This window comes from Thamnophis elegans, chromosome Z (assembly GCF_009769535.1).
Source record: "Thamnophis elegans isolate rThaEle1 chromosome Z, rThaEle1.pri, whole genome shotgun sequence".
Taxonomy (NCBI): Eukaryota; Metazoa; Chordata; class Lepidosauria; order Squamata; family Colubridae; genus Thamnophis; species Thamnophis elegans.
This window is the reverse complement of record NC_045558.1, coordinates 96,754,390-96,773,999: the sequence shown is the minus strand read 5'-3', so window position 1 is coordinate 96,773,999 and position 19,610 is coordinate 96,754,390. Positions and strand designations below refer to the sequence as shown.

General features: G+C 42.1%; 1 protein-coding gene across 2 annotated transcripts in view; it reads right to left on the bottom strand.

Annotated features, from left to right (window-relative positions):
- The window catches only part of WIPF2 (WAS/WASL interacting protein family member 2), a 39,769-nt gene that overhangs the window by 2,775 nt on the left and 17,384 nt on the right, over positions 1-19,610 (bottom strand). Inside the window, exons 2-8 of one of the 2 annotated variants that reach the window (XM_032237687.1) lie at positions 15,040-15,151; positions 14,196-14,308; positions 10,231-10,363; positions 8,156-8,269; positions 6,134-6,796; positions 1,562-1,771; positions 33-134 (exon numbers count right to left, since the gene is read on the bottom strand). In XM_032237687.1, the coding sequence (XP_032093578.1) occupies positions 33-134; positions 1,562-1,771; positions 6,134-6,796; positions 8,156-8,269; positions 10,231-10,363; positions 14,196-14,252 (1,279 nt within the window). In that variant the 5' untranslated portion in view covers positions 14,253-14,308; positions 15,040-15,151. The remainder of the gene's footprint in view (positions 1-32; positions 135-1,561; positions 1,772-6,133; positions 6,797-8,155; positions 8,270-10,230; positions 10,364-14,195; positions 14,309-15,039; positions 15,152-19,610) is intronic. The other variant, XM_032237686.1, reaches the window with a different exon arrangement.

The window sequence follows — 19,610 nt, the reverse complement described above, 5'->3', positions numbered from 1 at the left end:
ATTGTGGTATACAACATCAGTTTAGTATTTACCTCTGTTAGTTTTGCTGGGATAAATTCTCTGGAAATATTTGAATTCTTCTGGAGCTGGGAAATCTTCAACTGGATGAAAAGAGTATTTGGATTCAAAGTCATCTGCAGAAGATTAAAAAAAATAAGAAACAAAATAAATGGTAGGTTTTGGTGATAAAACTGAAGTTCACACCCATCTGGTCCTGCTGCTTTTATCATTAAGGCTTTGAGGGAATCTTGTGCAAGATGAAAATAGCCGACTAAACATCATGAGGTAGTTAGACCTCATAAATAGAAAATTTGGGCCACAATTCAGCAAGATGTCATCTAGCACCTAAAGTAAAGAAACTATTGCCACTTGGAAATGCAATTCAGCAATTAAAGAATTAACGTATTTTTCAGAGTATAAGATGCACCAAGGGTTTGAAGAGGCAAATTTTTTAAAAAGGTGGTTTTGCACTCTACAAACCTCCCCAAAATGCCCCATTTTTCACGAAAATGGGCCCGTTTCCCCCCCCCCAAAAGGCATGAATAGCCTTTAGGGGGCTTGCAGAGTGCTCCTGGGGGGTGGGGCCACAAAAAATGAGCAAAAAATCAGCCTGCTGTTGGCAAAAACAGGCCCTTTTTTGTTAAAAGAAATTGCATGCATAGCCTTTAGGCAGCTTATACACTGAATACAGCATATTTGCCTCACGAAACTCCGCCCCTTCACCAAAATGTCCGTGCAGAGTCTGTAGAAGATTTATAGAGTATTCCCTGGGGGCTGGGGAAACTGAGCAAGAAATGGCCTGTTTCTCACTCATTTCTGCCCTCCCTAGCCCCCAGGAGCTCTCTGAAAGCCTTCTACAGACTCTACACGGCCATTTTGGTGAAGGGGGCAAGGCTTCAGGAGGCAAAAAATACTGTATTCAGTGTATAAGACGTACCCAGATTTTCAGCTTCTTTTCTGCAGTAAAAAGTGTGTCTTATACTCCAAAAAACACGGTACATAAAATATATATCATGTTCTTTGCATTTCCAGACAGCTTTTGATCAGAATATCAAAAGAAACATAAAACATATAAAATGAACTACTTCTATATGTATTTCACATAGAGAGTATTAGGTTACATATATTCAACTTTTTAAAACTACTTTTTCTTGTAGATACAATGTGATCAATGTGTTGTATTTTGAGCCTGTTTTGTATTCTTGTATTAAATTTGGTAAATTCACTGGACTAACAGATTAGTCCAGTGAACCTTAGATTAGATTAATTTCAAACATCAAATGTATATAATTTTATATCAATATTTAAGGCAAAAATGTTACATTTTATAAATGGCTCCTAACATCAAGCAGCAGAACTTGATTTTACCACATCCTCAAAAAGAAAAAAATTCTACAGACTAATCTAAATATTTTTATAGTCTTCAGAATTAAACAAAGATTAGTAACAGCTGTTCCCTTCTTGATAGTCTAGAATCTTGAACTCTTTCCTATTCAACTTAAATGTCAAAGAATCCTATCAGGGCAACATTAAGCCTTGATAAATAAATCTTTTTACTCACCCAAATAAGACCTAACTGTAGAGATCGAGTCCCGATGTCCATTTCTCATTGGTGGGGGAGGAGGGGGTGGTCCAACTGGTGTTCTGGTAGGTGGCGGGGGTGGTTTTCCACGATTCATGGGATCTGAAGACCCATGTATTCTGTAGGGTGGAGGTGGTGGAGGTGCATCCCTTCCACCATTTCGTATCATGGGTGGTGGTGGTGGTGGAGCTAAACAGAAATTCTCCAGATCAGCAAAAACATGGACTAAACTGCAAAATCATAATTATTTTAGCCATATTTATTGAATGGCCAGATACAAACACCTAAGCTGAGTTTACAACTTAAATCAAACAAGCCAAATCGTGGCTTAATGTGATACACAAACTACTGTACCTAAATATAACAGATGCAGCCCAATTCTGAAAATACATTTTTGGTAGCCAAAAATATATGATGTGCACAAGTAAACTGGCAATTCATTTTCTATTCATATTTTACGTCATTCATCCTGCATGTGATTAAAAAGTTCTGCCCTGCTCTATATGTGCTATAGAATGTATCCACAATACGGGGGCAAGTCATACATTTGATTTTAATCCTGACAGATTTGGTAAGTACTATGAGTAGGAGGTATAGCATTTTAGAAATAAATAAGATAAATGCAAAGCATGAATATATCATCACTCAAATATCCTTTAATGCAGCTGTATCTTTTCCAGGAATCAGCTCATTACCCTTTAGAATCACAAATGTTTATGTAATTTATTTCTAAAACATTTTCAACTCAACATTTCTGAAATCTCTCATTTCAGAAATGAAGCATGATTAGGATACAAAACTAATTAATCCTATGAACTGTTCTATTTTAAACTAAAGTTTGCACCATGTCAAGAAACGTACAATATCTGACACTGTGGCTCAAATTGTTTCTAAACCAGTCACATAACATTTGGGAATATTTCAATAATATTGCTCCTGCCGGATCTAAGTTTTTGCAAAATTAAAAGTTGCTTCTCTTTTAAGGTAATCAGACTGATGACCTGCCTGATTCGACTGGAAGTTCTCCAGCTGGACAGACGTGAGGAGGTGTGGGCTCTCAAGTGTCCCCCATGAACCCTGTCTGACAAACCATCTCCGAGATCTTTTTTAGATCGGAACCCCCCTGGAAGGGGGGGGGGAGAGAAAGCGCAGTGTCTCATCAGACCAAAGGGGAGGCAACAGGTCCTTCGTGGGTCGAAGATTTGCCCTCCGAATCGGAGTAGGGGTGGCAGCATGGCTGCACAAGAAGTTGACTTCCAGCCAAAGCAAATGAACAGGAGTGTGAGGAAGAAATGAAAGACCAGTAAGAAAATTCTAACCCACAGCCATAAATCAAACTTGGAAAAGGCAAGGAATCTTGAGAGCATAAATAATATTGATGGTAAGATTGGGATTTTTGCAAAAAGAAAAGAAAGAAAGAAAAGGAAAATGGAGGGCTGAAACACTAGCACAACACCCCAAGCCATTTGTTTGAAACAATTTGGACAGAAAGAGAGAAAGCAGAGAAGTGACAAACCCACTCAAATACTAACTCTAAATTTGGCTTCCGACTTGAAAAGATTGTGTTTTTAAAGGAGTCTAGGAGCGTGAAGATTTATTTGATTGTGTTTTTTAACTAATATATCTTAAGCAACCCCAATTAATGAGATAGAATGTAACAAGGGAGAAGATCAAGAAAAAAGCACTATCTTCACTGACAACTGATAACCCAATCATACTTGTATGGAAAATACTAATTTACCAACTGCGGTAAATCAAAACTTGGAAAAGTAGGAGGCGAAGAAGAACAAACCCGAGTTTTGGCTGTATGCAAACTTGTTCCAATTAATATATTTTCAGCAGCTAGAAAGGTTGAAAATTGGAGGTTGTCAGTGGCATAAGGAAAACTGAAGTAGGAGATTATGCCCCAACAAAGAGAAATATAAAAGATCTTGATGGTGGCTTGGGGTAAATTGAAGAGGATGGACGTGTTAAAACAAAGAAAAGGGAGAAGGCAGGAATAGAGAAGTGGGACAAAAGACTTACTAGGAAAAAAATCAGACAACTAGAAGTTGTTATATGGGAAAATATAAAGCTAAGATAAGGGGTTTATTCCTAAATATGACAAAAAAGTTCCTAACTGGTTGAATATGGAAAGATAATTAAATAAAGGTTAAAATATATGGAATGTGGACAAATATGAAACTGATATGGGGAAATTGTAAAGCAGAGGTTTGTGATTCACATTTATACATGATATTTAAACTGAGTTGCTAATTGATTGAATATGACAATAGGAGGACAATTAAGCATGTGTTAAAATATATGAAACATGGACATATATAGAACTTTTAAGATGATGAACGAAGTGAGATGTTTACCGCTTGTTATTCTGTATAGTAGATTAAGGGAATTGTAATGAACATTGAACAGTAAGGATTGCCATTTATAGACAATTAAGGGTAATCTAATCCAAAATATGGAAAAATGGAGAGGGAACACGAAATATACTTACAATGGGAAACTATTCCGATTTAAAGACAGAATCACAAATTGGGGCGAGTAAGGATGTATAATTATATAAATATAATGATGAGAATAGCTGGGAATAGCTGGGACATATGTCTAAATTAAATATGTATATTGAAAAGGAATTAGAAATACCATTAACATAAAATGGAGCTTGCTCAGAAGCTGAAATACAACAAGTAAATGAGATGAAGAGTGTGAAGTAGAAGAGAGAGGTAAGGGAAGAAGAGAGGGATAGGAGAGAGGGCGGGGGGGAAGAGGAGGAGAGAAAGGAGGAGTGGAAAGGGGAGAGAGAAGAAGGAGAGAGGAAGGGGAAGTAGAGAAGAGAAGGATGACAGAGGGAAGAAAGGAGACAGGGAGGGGGAGAAGAGAGGGAGAAGAAAGTGATATGGTGTATGGAGGGCAGAAGAGCCAATAATTGGTTTGGGGAGTTGATGGTAAGATGAATTGATGTAAACATTTAATAATACAATACAATGTTGGCTATGTAATAGCATACATGTGATTATATGTTATGAAAATGAAAAAAAACAAAAAACCAGACTGATGACATGCCTCATAATGGATTCCCTATTTTGGAAGACTTGCAATGAATACCATACTTAGAAAATGAAATATTCAATTCCTGTTCAAAAAGACTTGGTGAAAAAATTGCCCTCCTACATCTGTCAAATGTAACTTTTCAATTTTTTTCAAGGAAAGCAGCATCCTTCATGGATAAACTCTATATTTAATCATTGGTATTGTCCAGTTAGAGCATCAAGGAAGAATTTATGAAATTACTATCAAGTATTCAATATTCATCTGTAAAATTCTTACTGTCTCCCTGAGGGAACAAATTTAGATCAATACTGAAGATGAAGAGCCTGACAGTGAGAGAACTGTGGCTTGTCTAAGTATTCATAATGACTTTGTGGTTGGACGAAGAATTTCCTAACTCATGGTCCATACTGATGTCATCAAATTTTAGTACTGGAAATAGGATTTTTTTCAGAAATATCAAATCAATAATTTTGAGATCAGTTAGAACCCAAATTCCTAAACATACAATTAAAAGTTGTTATAAACATTTAAATGTGCAAAGTCATTTGCAGATACTTTCTAGTTATAATCCTTATACCATAAAATAAACATTATTTTTCTTCTATGAGAAACTTCTTTGCCAATGGCCATATCTGTGAAAAAAGAGCAATTAACATCTTCTGTAAATTTATCTCTATATATCCAAATTAGAAGATATACAGTAGCATTGAAGCATTTTTGTGTGCTAACACTTCTGTTTTCAAACAGTAAACGTTGACTGTTATAAATTCCACAACCAATCGTATTTTTCGGACTATATGACGCACCTAGCTTTTGGGAAGGAAAACAAGAAAAAAAATCTGTGTCTATCTCTCAGCAATTGTCTCCTTACAGCAAACAGCAAACAGCCTGGTCAGCTTCAAGGCAGCTGATTTAGTACAAGTAGCTGATTGGCAGTTGGATCAGCCTCTTGGAATATTGATGATCAGCTGTTCCAGCCTGCAGGGATTTCCGCCATCTATCGCTGCCTCTGTGCACCCGATTTTTGGCCTCCGCACGTCCCATTTTCAGCCGCTGCCCCGTTCAGCAGTGATAGGCGGCAGCAATCCCCACCGCCTGGAACGGACTGAAAACAGGCCACACAGAGGCCAAATATGGGGTGCATGGAGGCCAAAAAATGGGACACATGAAGGCAGAAAATGGGGTTCACAGAGGCGGTGATATGTGGCAGCGATCCCTGCAGCCTGGAACAGTTGATTGTCAGTATTCTGGGAGGCCAATCCAATTGCCAATCAGCTGCTAGTGCTATTTCAGGCTGTGCTGAAGCTGACCAGGCTGTTTGCTGCAAGGAAGCAAATTGTGGGTAGGCAGAGGCCAAAGGGTGGGGGCCAGTGGATGGGGCTTGGACAACATTCTCTCTATATGACATTTCCACCCACTTTTTTTTGAGGGGGGGAGTGCATCTTATAGTCCAAAAAATATAGTATTTTTAAGTTGAATGAGGCTATAAAAATCTCTTACCTGCACCTCGGCTTGGTGGATCACGGGCAGGAGGTGGGGGGCGGTTGTTTTGTAAGGAAGGAGAGGCTGAAGGAGGAGGGGGAGGTGCCATGCCCCTCCCTGGAGCAGGTGCCTTTCTATGTAAGGAATTGTGTCTCTGGGGAAGCTCAGGAGCAGATTCATTAATAGGGCTGGCAGGGCCATTAGGGACACCAGGAGGCTGTCGGTAGGGTGGGGGAGGAGGTACCAAGGATTGGTTCTGACTGCTTGGTCCTGACCGGATATTTACTGGGGATGGGGGTGGCTTAATGGGAGGAGGAGCTGGTGGGCCATCACGATTTCCTGGAAGCCTTTGACCTGGAGTTGGTGGCAATGGCTTCTCACGGTTGTAGGAAGGTGCTTTGCTATTATGCATAGAATGTGGAGCAAGAGGAGCATTGGCTCGCCGTCCAGGAGGTGGTGGTGGTGGGGCTGAAGAGCTATGCTTCATACCAGTACCACTAGCACTGTTTGGCCGTGAAAGATCTGGCAATGAAGGTCTCTGCATGCGTGGAAGCTCTGGAGGAGAAGCTCGGCTATTTTCAGTGTCATCTTGGGGTCGGGTGCTGGTAGCACATACAGGAGGACGGGGTGCAGCTGATCTACCCCCAGGACCCTGATGTAGTACCTTCCCAGAGGAGTTGTCTGGAAAAATAAAGTAAAAAATGATATATAAAATCAGCTAAATGGATCAAAGCCTATACAGATACCGTGTTTCCCCGAAAATAAGACAGGGTCGTATTTTCTTTTTACTTACAAAATATGTCTTGGGCCTTATTATGAGGGGTTTATTGTTTTGGTGTTGCTGGGCGGCTGCTCTCTTGTGAGCGAGCTCCCAAAGAGCTGGGAATAGCCTCATGGGCGAATGGCTGTGTTGCGCTGTCGCGACCATGCTCACAAGCAGCCACCCAGCAAACCCCCTTTCCAGCCGGACACACTGACCTAGGGGTATCAGCAAGCCGCGGGAGCACCTGTTTGCTGCTGCCTGGCTCCTGCGGCTTGGCGCCTTTGAAATGCCAGTGAATGGCACTCTGCCGGCAGCTGGCCCACAACCATAGAGCGTACGCCCAGAGCAGCTACTACCGGAAGACTCGGTTTGGAAGCCACCGAAAAAGCCATGCAGTGGCGGCGGCAGTGGAGGTGCTCTTCCTCTACAGAGGGAGCTGGGCCAGGCCAGGAACAGCCACTCCACGTGCAGAGCGCCATTTACTGGCATTTTGAAGGTGCCAAGCTGCGGGAGCCGGGTGGCGGCGAGCCGGATGGCAATACCCCTAGGTCAGTGAATGGCACTGTGCCCAGTTGGAAAGGGGGTTTGCTGGGTGGCTGCTCGTGAGGGTGGTCACTTCATGGCTGTTGTGTTGCGCTGCTGTAACAGCACAACACAGCCATTTGTCCATGAGGCTGTGCCCAGCTCTTTGGAAGCCCGCTCACAAGAAAGCCACCACCCGGCAACCCCCCTCTTCAACTGGGCACAGTGGTGCTCACCAACCTAGTGGTATCCCAAAGCGCCAAGCAATGCGGTCACTTTTCCCTCCCTCCCCCCCCCCAGTTCCCGTAGCTTGGCACCTTCAGGATACCGCTAGGTTGGTGAGCAGCGCTCTGCCTGGCCAGAGGTGGGGGATTGTCCAGGGGGCTTATTAGCCAGGGAGGGCTTATATTTTTGCCCATCAGAAAAATGTGGCATGGCCTTATTATCAGGACATGTGGTATTTTCGGGGAAACACGGTAGCTCTGCTATGAAAAGTTGTCTTATTTCTTAAAGGGGTAAAGCTCATAGGTAAAAATGACCGTCCAATTTAATAAAACTTACAGATCTGTTTGAACAGAGATTATACACACTGATAAATATGTATTCCTAATTGCAGGTGATTAGCAGATTTTAAATGCTTAAACCGTATTATTTCCAATAGAAAGTAAAAGGAATACAGATTCAATTATAGGGCACAGCAAGGGAAATCAAATCATGTTTCAAAATTGCTAAAAAGGTATTTTTAAAAACGTCACCTGAACTCTCTTTTACGCCCATGGGCCGTAGTTTGGGGATACCACCTTGGAAAAGGCCCACCTTTGTTGGAAGGGGAGATGTAGAAGAAGTATAGCTGCTGCCACTCTTGGATTCTGTAATAAAAGGCTTCCATATTATTTAACTTGTCAGATTGTGTAACACAAAAAGTTTATCAAATACAGCTATTAGAAGCAAACCTATAATTGCTAGGCCTACCTGCAACTAATGGTATTTGATATTGTTATTCAAATGTCCAAATTTTAATATATTTTCCTCTAGAATGCTTTAAAGAGATGTTCTCCTTATTCTTAAAATTAAAATGCAAAATTCAGAAACTTTTGTTTCTGATGTTTAATAGGTAAAGGTTCCCTTAGTCCAGTGATGGCTAACCTTTTTGTTGTTGGGTGCCAAAAATGTGAGGGTGCGTGAACAATAGCGCATGTGCATGATGGCACCCATAATGCAAACACGCCTCCACAAACTAACTTCTGGTTGGATCATTGGGCCCATTTATCTCCCTCCCCAGACTCCGGAGTCTTTCTTGAAGCCTGGGGAGGGCTAAAATGGCCCCGGCTCTCTGGAAGGCCAAAAATCAGCATGCTGGTGCACGCATGGGCGCTAGAGCTGAGGCTCACGTGCTGGCAGATATGGCTCCATGTGCCACACGGGCCATAGGTTCGCCATCATGGCCCTAGTCATTCCCAACTCTAGGGAGTGGAGCTCATCTCCGTTTCAAAGGTGAAGAGCCAGCACTATCTGAACACATCTCCATAGTTATGTGGCTGGCATGACTAAAGGCACACGGAAAACTGTTACCTTCCTACCAAAGTGGTCCCTATTTTTCTACTTGCATTTTTAAGTGCTTTTGAACTGCTAGGTTGGCAGAAGCTGGGACAAGTAATAACAGGAGCTCACTCCGTTATGCGGCTCTAGGGATTCAAACCACCGAACTGCTGACTTTCTGATCAACAAGCTCAGTGTCTTAGCCACGGAGTCACCACTTCCCACTAACGTTTACTAATAATTTGTAAATGCTTTGACTTTATCTATATTTAATATTAACCTAAAGACTTCAGGCAGTTTACATTCTTTACTATTGTGCAAAGCTGGACTTAGTTTGCCCAGCATTGAAAGTTCCCCTTGGGAAGTCTAAAATAACTTTAGTATACACAACAGATGTAGGAAATACAGTGGTGCTGAGTAGAAATTCCAATAGTTAAACTATAATAGTTCAAACTCCACAAACGCTTTTCCTCCCCCCTTCCTAAACTAGAACAATTAAATTTGAAACAATCAAGATAAGCACACAATAACAGCAGAATCAATTTGGACACTATGTAACAAGAATTAACCAGAAGAAAACAAAGTAATTTGCGGTCAGAAGTACAGTGAGAAGACAACAGATTGTATCTTAGTGGCCTAAATAATTATTTACGGCAGTGGTCCCCAACCTTTTTATCGCCGCGGACCAGTCAGCCTTTGATAATTTTACCGTGGCCCGCTGAGCGCGCGCAGGGGTGGGGGCACGGCCCAGGAGCTTTTGTGCACGGCCCAGGAGCCTTTGCGCTGCAGCGATCATGGCCCCCGGCCGCTGCAGCGATCATGGCCCCCGGCCGCTGCGCGGCCCGGTGCCAGGTACTCCACTGCCCGGCACCGGTCCACGGACCGGGGGTTGGGGACCACTGATTTACAGTACTGGACTAAGAACAATCCATCTCACAGTAGGCTGATCCAAGAATAATTTTACTGGCAACAAGTCCTCACCTAATTGCCTTTATTTAATTTCTGTCAAGTGCCTGGAATTCAAATAATTCCCAAATTCTGTTTGCATTGCTGACCTGATTCACACATTATGGGAAATGATGCTCTGTCTAATTATAATTTGTTGAATACATTCTAATGTCTGGGTTCATAGCACAAGCAAAGCATGAATAGAAATATATGAACCCATCTTGTATATCTAAAGAGCTACAGATTATTCCTAAAAGAAAGGGATGACTGGGGGGAAATGCAACACCTTTCTTTTAATTTGACGACAAAAATCTTCTGACAGTTGCTTAATTCACCTACTTACTTTCAAGGATAGGCGCACTGCGATCATTAACTTGAGCCACTTTTTTCAATTTGGCCCCTTTACAAATGTCTTGTAGCAGAGCATTTCTCCCTCGCTGCTCATCTCTGCACAATTTTGGTGCTTCTGTGTTTGCCTGAAAGGAAATATTGCACCAAAAAAAATGAAAAAAGATTTCTTATCCCTTGGCAGCCTGAAGATCACAAAAGTCGTTCATTTACACTACCAAAAAAAAGGCTGCATGTAATGAACTGTACACTTTTGCACAATTCTATAGCTAGGAGGCTTGTACTTCTACAGCTAAAAAATCCTTATCATGGCTTTCAAAGAACCACTTTCACCTCATCTGCAATTCCTACTCTTTCCATTATTTTTATCCATCAACCTACAATAAATATTTCATTCTTTGGTCCATTTATGTGTATCTGTAGCATTGAAATCAAATCACTCTTGGTGGTCAATCTATGAGCACCTAATATATTGGATATCATAACTCAGGATCCTTCCAGCCCTACTTCTTTATAACATGTGAACTAGAGCAGTAATGGGATACCTCCTGAAGGATCAATACAAAAGGTATATAATAATCTGTGGTCTTCATACATACAGTGCATTCAAAAAGTAGTCAGACCCGCTTCACTTTTGTCAAATGTGTATGCTGCAGCCTGATACTACAGTTGTTGAAATTCAATTTTTTCTCATTAACATACACTCAATACTCCATATTGAATAAATGAAAACAGAATTTTAGAAATGTCTATAAATGTATTAAAAAGAAAAAAACTGAAATATCACATCGGCATCAGTGTTCAAATCTCTCACTCAGTATTTTCTTGAAGCACCTTTGGCAGAAATTACAGCCTCAAGTCTTTTGGGGTATGATGCGACAAGCTTTGCATACCTGGACTGGAAGATGTTCTGCCATTCTTCCTTGCAAACCCCCTCAAGCTCAGTGAGGTTGGATGGAAACTGTCAGTGAACAACCATTTCCAGGTCCCTCCAGGGATGTTCAATAGAGCTCAAGTCAGGGCTCTGGATGGGCCACTTTAGGACATTCACAAAGTTGTCCCTAAACTATTCTTGTGTGTTGGTTGTGTGTTTAGGATCACTGTCTGTTGGCCTAGTCTGAGATCCTGAGGGCTGTGGAACAGGTTGAGGATGTCCCTGTACTCTGCTCCATTCAGCTTTCCCTCACCCCTGTCCAGGCTCCCAGTCCCTGCTGCTGAAAAACATGCCAACAGCATGATGCTGCCATCCCCATGCTTCACTGTTGGGATGATTTTGGGCAGGTGATGAGTGGTGCCTGATTTCCTCCAGACATAACATTTAGAATTGAGGCCAAACAGTTCAATTTTGGTTTCAACAGACCAGAGAATCTTGTTCTTCAGAATCTGAGAATCCTTCAGGTGCTTTTTTTACAAACTCCAAGTGGGCTTTCATGTGTTTTGCACTGAAGAGAGGTTTCTGTGTAGCTACTCTGCCTTAAGCTCAGATCGGTGGAGGGCTGTAGTGAGAGTTGTCCTTCTGGAACTCTGTCCCATCTCCACACAGGATCTCTGGAGCTCAGAGAGATCATCGAGATCTTGGTAACCTCTCTTACTAAGGCCCTTCTCCCCCAATTGCTCAGTTTGACCGGGCGATCAGCTCTTGGAAGAGTCCTAGTTATGCCAAACTTCTTCCATTTGAGAATTATGGAGGCCACTGTGCTCTTAGGAACTTTCAGTGCAGCAGAACTGCAGGCAGTTCCTTTGACCTTGTGGTTTTTTACTGTGCTACAGTTTGCATTGTCAGCTTTGAGGCCTTCTATAGAGAGGTGTGTGCCTTTCCAAATCATGTCCAAACAATTTATCATAGGTGCACTCCAAGCAAGGTATAGAAACATGTCAGCAACTGTCAAGAGAAATAGGGGGCACCTGAGCTAAATTTCAAGTGTTGGTGCAAATGCCAATGTAATATTTCAGTTTTTTACTTTTTAATAAATTTACAGACATTTCTAAAATTGTTTTCACTTTGTCATTATGGGGTTCTGAGTGTAGATTAATGAGGAAAAAATGAATTTCAACAACTGTAGAATTAGGCTGCAGAAGTAACAAAAATGAAGTGGGGTCTCAATACTTTCTGAATGCACTGTATATGATGAACACACTGCCTTATACTTTTATGTAACTTGGCGTTATCTACTTAACATATATAAATTTTAGGAATAGTCTCCAGTCCCCTAATCATCTTTGTTGCTCTTCTCTGCACTCTTTCTAGAGTCTCCACATCTTTTCTACATTGTGGCGACCAAAACTGAATGCAGTATTCCAAGTGTGGCCTTACCAAGGCATTATAAAGTGGTATTAACATTTCACCTGATCTTGATTCTATTCCTGTTTATGTAGCCTAGAACTATGTTGGGTTTTTTGACAACTACTGCACACTGCTGGCTCATATTTAAATGGTTGTCCACTAGGATTGTTTGTCCACAAGGATTCCAAGATCCCTCTTACAGTTACTACTATTGAGGAAGGTACTGTACCTGTGCATTTTGTTTTTCTTGCCTAAATGTAGAACCTTACTCTTTTCACCATTGAATTTCATTTTATTAGATAGTGCCCAGTGTTCAAGTTTGCCAAGATCCTTCTTAAAAGTCTATCTTCTGGAGTGTTGGCTATTCCTGCCAACTTGGTGTCATCTGCAAATTTGACAAGTTCCCCATTTATTCCCTCATCCAAATCATTGATGAAGATGTTGAAGAGTACTGGGCCTAAAACAGAGCCTTGGGGTATTCCACTGCATGCTTCCCTCCATGTAGATGCAGTTCCATTGAGGACTACACATTGAGTGTGGTTGGTCAGCCAGTTACGAGTCCATCTGGTGGGGATGCTGTCCAACCCACATTCTTCTACTTTATCTAGTAGTAGGTTATGATCTACCTTATCAAATGCCTTACTGAAGTCCAAGTAAACTATATTGACAGCATTCCTCACTAATTCTGTCACTTTGTCAAAAAATGCAATAAGATTAGTCTGGTATGATCTGTTTTTGACAAACCCATGTTGGCTTTTGGCTATTACTTTGTTTACTTCTAGATGTTCGCTAATTCGTTGCTTGATTATCTTTTCCAGAATCTTTCCTGGTATTGAGGTCAGGCTGATAGGTCTAAAGTTTCCTGGATCTATTTTTTTTTCCTTTTTTTGAAGATGGGAACCACATCAGCTCTTTTCCAGTCCTCTGGCAGTTCCCGGTGCTCCAGGATCTCTGAAAAATATAGTTCAGTGGTTCTGAGATCTCATCTGCCAGTTCCTTTAGAACCCTGGGGTGTAATCCATCCAGTCCTGGTGATTTGAACTCGTCTAAGGTGGACAGGTGCTCACTTACCATTTTCTTCTCTATTTCAATTTGATTTTTGTGGTGCTGTTTTTTTTAGGTTGGACAGTTTTATCTCTTTGTGTAAAGACAGATGCAAAAAATGAGTTAAATAGTTATGCTTTCTCCCTGTTGCTTGTCACCTTCTTGCCACTTTCTCCCAGCAATGGACCAATTGTTTCCTTAACCTTTTTCTTGTTTTTAACATGTTGGAAGAAGCTTTTTTTGTTATTTTTTACTCTTGTGGCAAGCCTTTCTTCATTGTGAGCCTTAGCTTTCTTTACTTCATCTTTACAGGCTCGGGCTATTTGCTGATATTCTGCCTTAGTTATGGTTTTTCCTAGTTATGCTACCTGAGGATAGTGATGTAGTTTCCTGGACCTGACTCTCAGGGTTTGGACTCCCTTCTTATATCTCCTTTAACAACAACTGAAGCACTCTTCAAATGTATGAATTCCCATTTTCAAAATTCTAAGTCAACGCCATACTGACTGGGACTGGAGCCAGATGTCTGCATATTTGGAAGATACACAAGCTGACATAATCGGTAGAAGTAAAGATTCTTTGTGGTGAATCTGTACCAGAGATAAAACAATACATAGAAGCAGAAGGATTACCTGACTGAAAGTTGGAGGAGGAGGAGGCCCAGGTGGCGGAGGTGGTGGTATTGGCATCTTTGCTACACTCCCTCCTGGCTTAGTGTAAAAAGAATGTTTGATCACTCATAAACCTGCAGTGTTGGAAGGAAAAAGACAATGATTAGAGGATAGATACAACAAAAGAGGACTACACTAAAATATGGAGGTAGTTCTTGACTTATTAATACAATTAAGCCCAACATTTCTGTTTTTAAACGAGACATTTATTAAGTGAGTTTTGCTTCATTTTACAACTTTTTTTGCCACAGTTATTATGTAAATCTGGCTTTTCAATTGACTTTGCTTGTCAAAAGGTTGCAAATGATGATCACATGACCTGGGACACTGCAACTGTCATAAATATGAGTCAGTTGCCAAGTGGCTGAATTTTGATCACATGATCATGGATATATTGCAACAGTCATAAGTGTGCAAAACGTCATAAGTCACCTTTTTAGTATGGTTATAATTTTGAATGGTCACTAAATGAACTTTGTAAGCTGAGGACTACTTGTATTGTGCACTGCTTTGACTGGAGCATTACTTGCATTTATTACAGTTCCTAATTTAGTATTTTCCAAATAGATGACAGACACTATTGATTGAAAATTCTGGGAGCTACATTGCCTACACATTTTGAGAGCTGGAAATTAATTTATATATTAACTCATTTTATACTGTTTTCATATTAACTCATTTATAAATTTAACAATTATATATTAACTTTACAACATAAATAATACATCTATTCAAAATAATGAAAATAACAAGATAAAAGTTAAAAATAACAAAAAGAAATAGGAAAACCATTGTTGGTACTTACCTGAACATTGATTCTAATGATGAGAGAGGGAGGTGCTATCATCAATCCTGATTGGTCCATAGACTGAGAGGAAATTGTTGCAGCCACGCCTCTACTCCTTCTGCCCAGTTTCCTCGAGATCGTAGAGAGTAAACTTGTGAATCAAATGTCACAAGGAACAAACAACTCCTCCCCACAAGCCGCTACCCTACTAGGATGGGAAGGTAGCACTCCCTCTCTCATCATTAGAATCGACGTTTAGGTAAGTACCAACGATCGTTCTCAATGATGAGCAGAGGGAGGTGCTACTAGTGGGACGTACCCAAGCTAGCGTCCATAGGGAGAGAAAAATTATAAATTGGTAGCGGCTGATGGAGCCACTACTTGCTGCAACACTCTACGGCCGAAAGATGCTTCAGCTAATGTGTAAGCATCCAATCTATAGTGTCAAATAAATGAAGTAGGGATCGCCCAAGAAGTTGCCTTACAGATATCCTCAATGGCGCTCTAGTCGCCCATGCCACCATGGTGGCCGCACTGCGAGTAGAATGCGCAGTGGTTCCCTGAGGGGGACTCTTGCCTTTAGCTTCATAGGCCAAGGAAATCTCTTTCCTCAACCACCTACCTATCGTGTTAGATGTCACCCTTGCATCTTGTGTGGATGGCTGGAAGGATACCAGAAGAGCTTATTTTTTTACAGAATGAGGCCGTTTGCTTGAGATAAATTCTCAGTGTCCTAAGGATATCAAGCCTGTGCCAGAGTCGCTCCCTAGAGTGAGATGGAGCCAGACAAAACATTGGGCAACACTATCTCTTGTGCCCTATGGAACAGAGTATTAAGTTTCGGCAGAAAGGGAGGGTCCAACCTTTTACCCTATCCTGGTGGAAAATACATAGATCGTTACGCGAAGACAGAGCCCCTTATCTCTGAGATGCGTCTAGCCGAAGTTATAGCAATTAAAAAAAGTTACTTTCAGAGTGAGAAGTTGAAGAGATACCAAGTGAATTGGCTCAAAAGGAGGTTCTGTCATAGCCTGTAAAACTAAAGGTAAGTCCCACGTGGGGAATCTATGTACCATCAGAGGGGCAATATTGGCAGCCCCTCTTAAGAACCTCCTTACTAAAGGAAGATGAGATAGGGGAACCTGACCTTCGCCCGGCAAAATGATGGAAAGTGCTGCCATTGGCGACGTAAGGTGTTGTATGCTAGACCCTTGTCTAACCCATCTTGTAAGAAGTCTAAAACTTGAGGCACCGACGTATCCTCTGCTCTAATAGACACCACTTCACACCACTTTACAAATGCCGATCACATAGTGTTATATATTCTAGTGGTCGAAAGTCGTTTGGCTGCTTCTAAGGTGGAAATAACATTAACAGACACCTGTACCCTACTCAAAATGTCCCTTTCAAGTGCCAGGCGGTTAATTTGAGCCATTGAGGCTCTGGAGGAATTTACACCTTCTGGCACAAGCAAATCTCCTCCCTGGGTATTCTCCAAGGTGGAGATACTGACAGTTGGACCAAGTCCGCATACCACTCCTGGACCAGTCCGGCACTAATAGAATTATCTCCGCCCCCTCTGAAACTATCTTCCTGATGGTCCCTGGAAGAAGGGGAAGGGGAGGGAAGGCGTAGAGAAGGCCTGATGGCCATCGGCATCTCAGCACATCCATGTCCTCGGCTCCTTGAGTCCAATATCTTGGTCACAAATCTCGGCAGTTGAGAGTTTGCTGGAGTTGATCGACCACTGGAGTCCCAAATCTGTGACAAATAGACCGAAATATGTCCAGGTGAAGCTGCCACTCTCCGTGGTCTACTGTGGCTCGGCTGAGCCAGTCCGCCTGGTGATTGGCAGTCCCGGAAATGTGATCCGCTACTATCGATATCACATGAGCCTCCGCCCACGAGATCAGTCTGTGTGCCTCTGTCCACAGAGCCCTGGAATGAGTCCTACCTTGTCTGTTCACATGTGCCTTCTTGGCAATGTTGTCAGTGAGAAGTAACTTGTGCTGCAAGTCATGCTGGAAATGCAGGAGAGCGAGACGTGCCACCTTGAGCTCTAGATAGTTGATGTTGTGAAGCAAATCTGCCTTTGTCCAATGGCCTTGCGTCATCTTTGAGCCCATCAATGCTACCCAGCCGAAGAAACTTGCATCCATAGTCATGGTTATTCTCTGTGGCTCTCTGAACTGCGACCCCTGGTTGAGTGCTGTTGACAGTCACTACCGGAGTGACACTGGAATGGCCAAGGGTGAGTTGCTCATCATTTCTCTTTGATATGGGATCAAGGCCCACTGTACTGTCCTAGTGTGAAAATGCACCCAGGGAACTATCCCTATGCAAGAGATCATTGTTCCCAAAAGATGTGAGAGATCCACTATCAGGACCACCCTCTTGACCCGGGTTTCCCGAACTAATTGTTGCAATTTGGATTTCCGTTTTTGGGACAGGAAGACCACCCCTGCCTTGGAGTCAATTACAGCTCCCAGCTGCAGCAACCTCATGGTGGGAGTTAGAGAACTTTTATCAAAATTAACAGAGAATCCGATCCGTTGGAGGGTCTTTATGGTGAGTTGGATGTCCCGCATGGTCTGCTCATAAGTATGAGCCTGAACCAAGACATCATATATAAGTATAGGTATAATCTTTATTGTCATTGTACTTAAATACAACAAAATTGGTTGTAACCTCACTGGTGCAAAATTATAACAGAAACGAAAAAAGAAAGAAGAAGAAAAAAAACTAGCATGTGCATGGAGTGATTGTGATTGTATTTAAGTCTCACAGCCCAAGGATAAAAACTATCTTTAAACCTGTTTGTTCGGCTGGCTATACTTTGATGTCTTCTGCCTGATGGTAAAAGTGCAAAGAGACACTCACTAGGATGTGAATCATCTCTGAGTATCTTCCTTACTCTGCTAAAGCAGTGAGATCTGGTAATGTCATCCAGTGATGTCAGAGGGCAACCAATAGTTTCTTGTGCTGAATTGATCACTCTCTGTAGTGCCTTCCTGTCCGCAGCTGTTAAACCAGCATACCATACTGTAATACAATATGTGAGGACACTTTCTATGGTGGATCAATAGAAAGAGGTCATCAGCCATTGTTCCACCTGATTTTTTCACAGGACTCTAAGGAAATGAAGTCTTTGTTGGGCCTTTCCAATCACTAGAAATGTGTTGTTTTTCCAGATGAGATCTTGACTAATAAGCACTCCCAAGAATTTAAAAGAGGAAACCCTCTCCACACAGCCCCCCTCAATATACAGTAGGGCAGGTTCCTCTCTGCACTTCTGGAAATCTAGCACCATCTCCTTTGTCTTACTAGTATTTAGATATAATTTGTTTCTTGAGCACCATGCGGATACCTTCTGGACTTCTTCCCTGTATGCTGATTCGTCCTCTCCAGTTATGAGACCCAGCACTGTTGTGTTGTCTGCAAACTTTATTATGATGTTGGATGGATCAGAGGATATACAGTCATATGTATATAGCAAGTACAAGTATGGGCTGAGCACACAGCCCTGAGGGGAGCCTTTGTTGAGCTTCAGCGTGGAAGATGTAAAGGACCCAACCCTTACTGTTTGTGGACGATCCGTCAGGAAATCTTTGATCCATTTAGAAGTGAGGGGAGGGAAATTCAGGTCAGTCAACTTTTCAATGAGAATTCCTGGTAAGATGGTGTTAAAGGCCGAGCTATAGTATATAAAAAGCATTCTGACATAATTCCCAGATTTCTCAAGATGGCTCAGTGCAATATATAGAGCAATGGTGATGGCATCCCCTGTTGACCTGTTGCTTCTATAAGCAAACTGGTGTTGATCAAAATTTGGTGGAAGACAGGAACTGAGGTGTTGTAGGACCAGTCTCTCAAAACACTTCATCACTATAGACATCAGTGCAATGGGTCTATAGTCATTCAAACGTTTTATGGCTGCTTTCTTCGGAACTGGGATAATTGTGGCTGCTTCAAGCATGATGGGACTCTAGCCTGACCCCTGTTAATTGGTCAGCACAGGTTTTTACCACTTTCCCCAACACCCAGTCTGGACCTGCAGCTTTTCGGGGATTTACAGCCTTCAGCTCAGCTTCACTTGATGTTCATTCAGGGTGAGGGGGAAGGGGAAACATCCATTCGAGTGCCTCTACCCTCTCTAGTGGGAGATGGAGCTAAAGATGAAGCAGGACTAGAAACTCTGGGGGGAGACCTGCTCGCCCGGCTCTGTTGATCCAGCAAACACTCCGCCCGGGCCAATAGTTTCTCCAGGGCCCTCTACCTTCGTTGTTAATCTCACAAGGTGGCCCTGGATGGTCGTTGTGCCGCTGGTGTTTTCACGGCTGTAGACCTAGGTCTCGCCCCAGCAACTGTCATCTCAGAACCCTGAGTCCCAGCTGTGCCCTCTTGTCTGGAAGACATGCCTGCGCTAATCTTCACTTGCTCCACTGGCAACCCTGTGGAAAATCCACTCAATGGGTCCGTCTTCCCTTAATTGGCTTCCAGCTCCAATTGGAATGATCTTTACAATTCTTTCCAACTCACTATAATGAAGGCTGCAGCCTCGTGGCACATAAAATAGCCACCACTAGTCT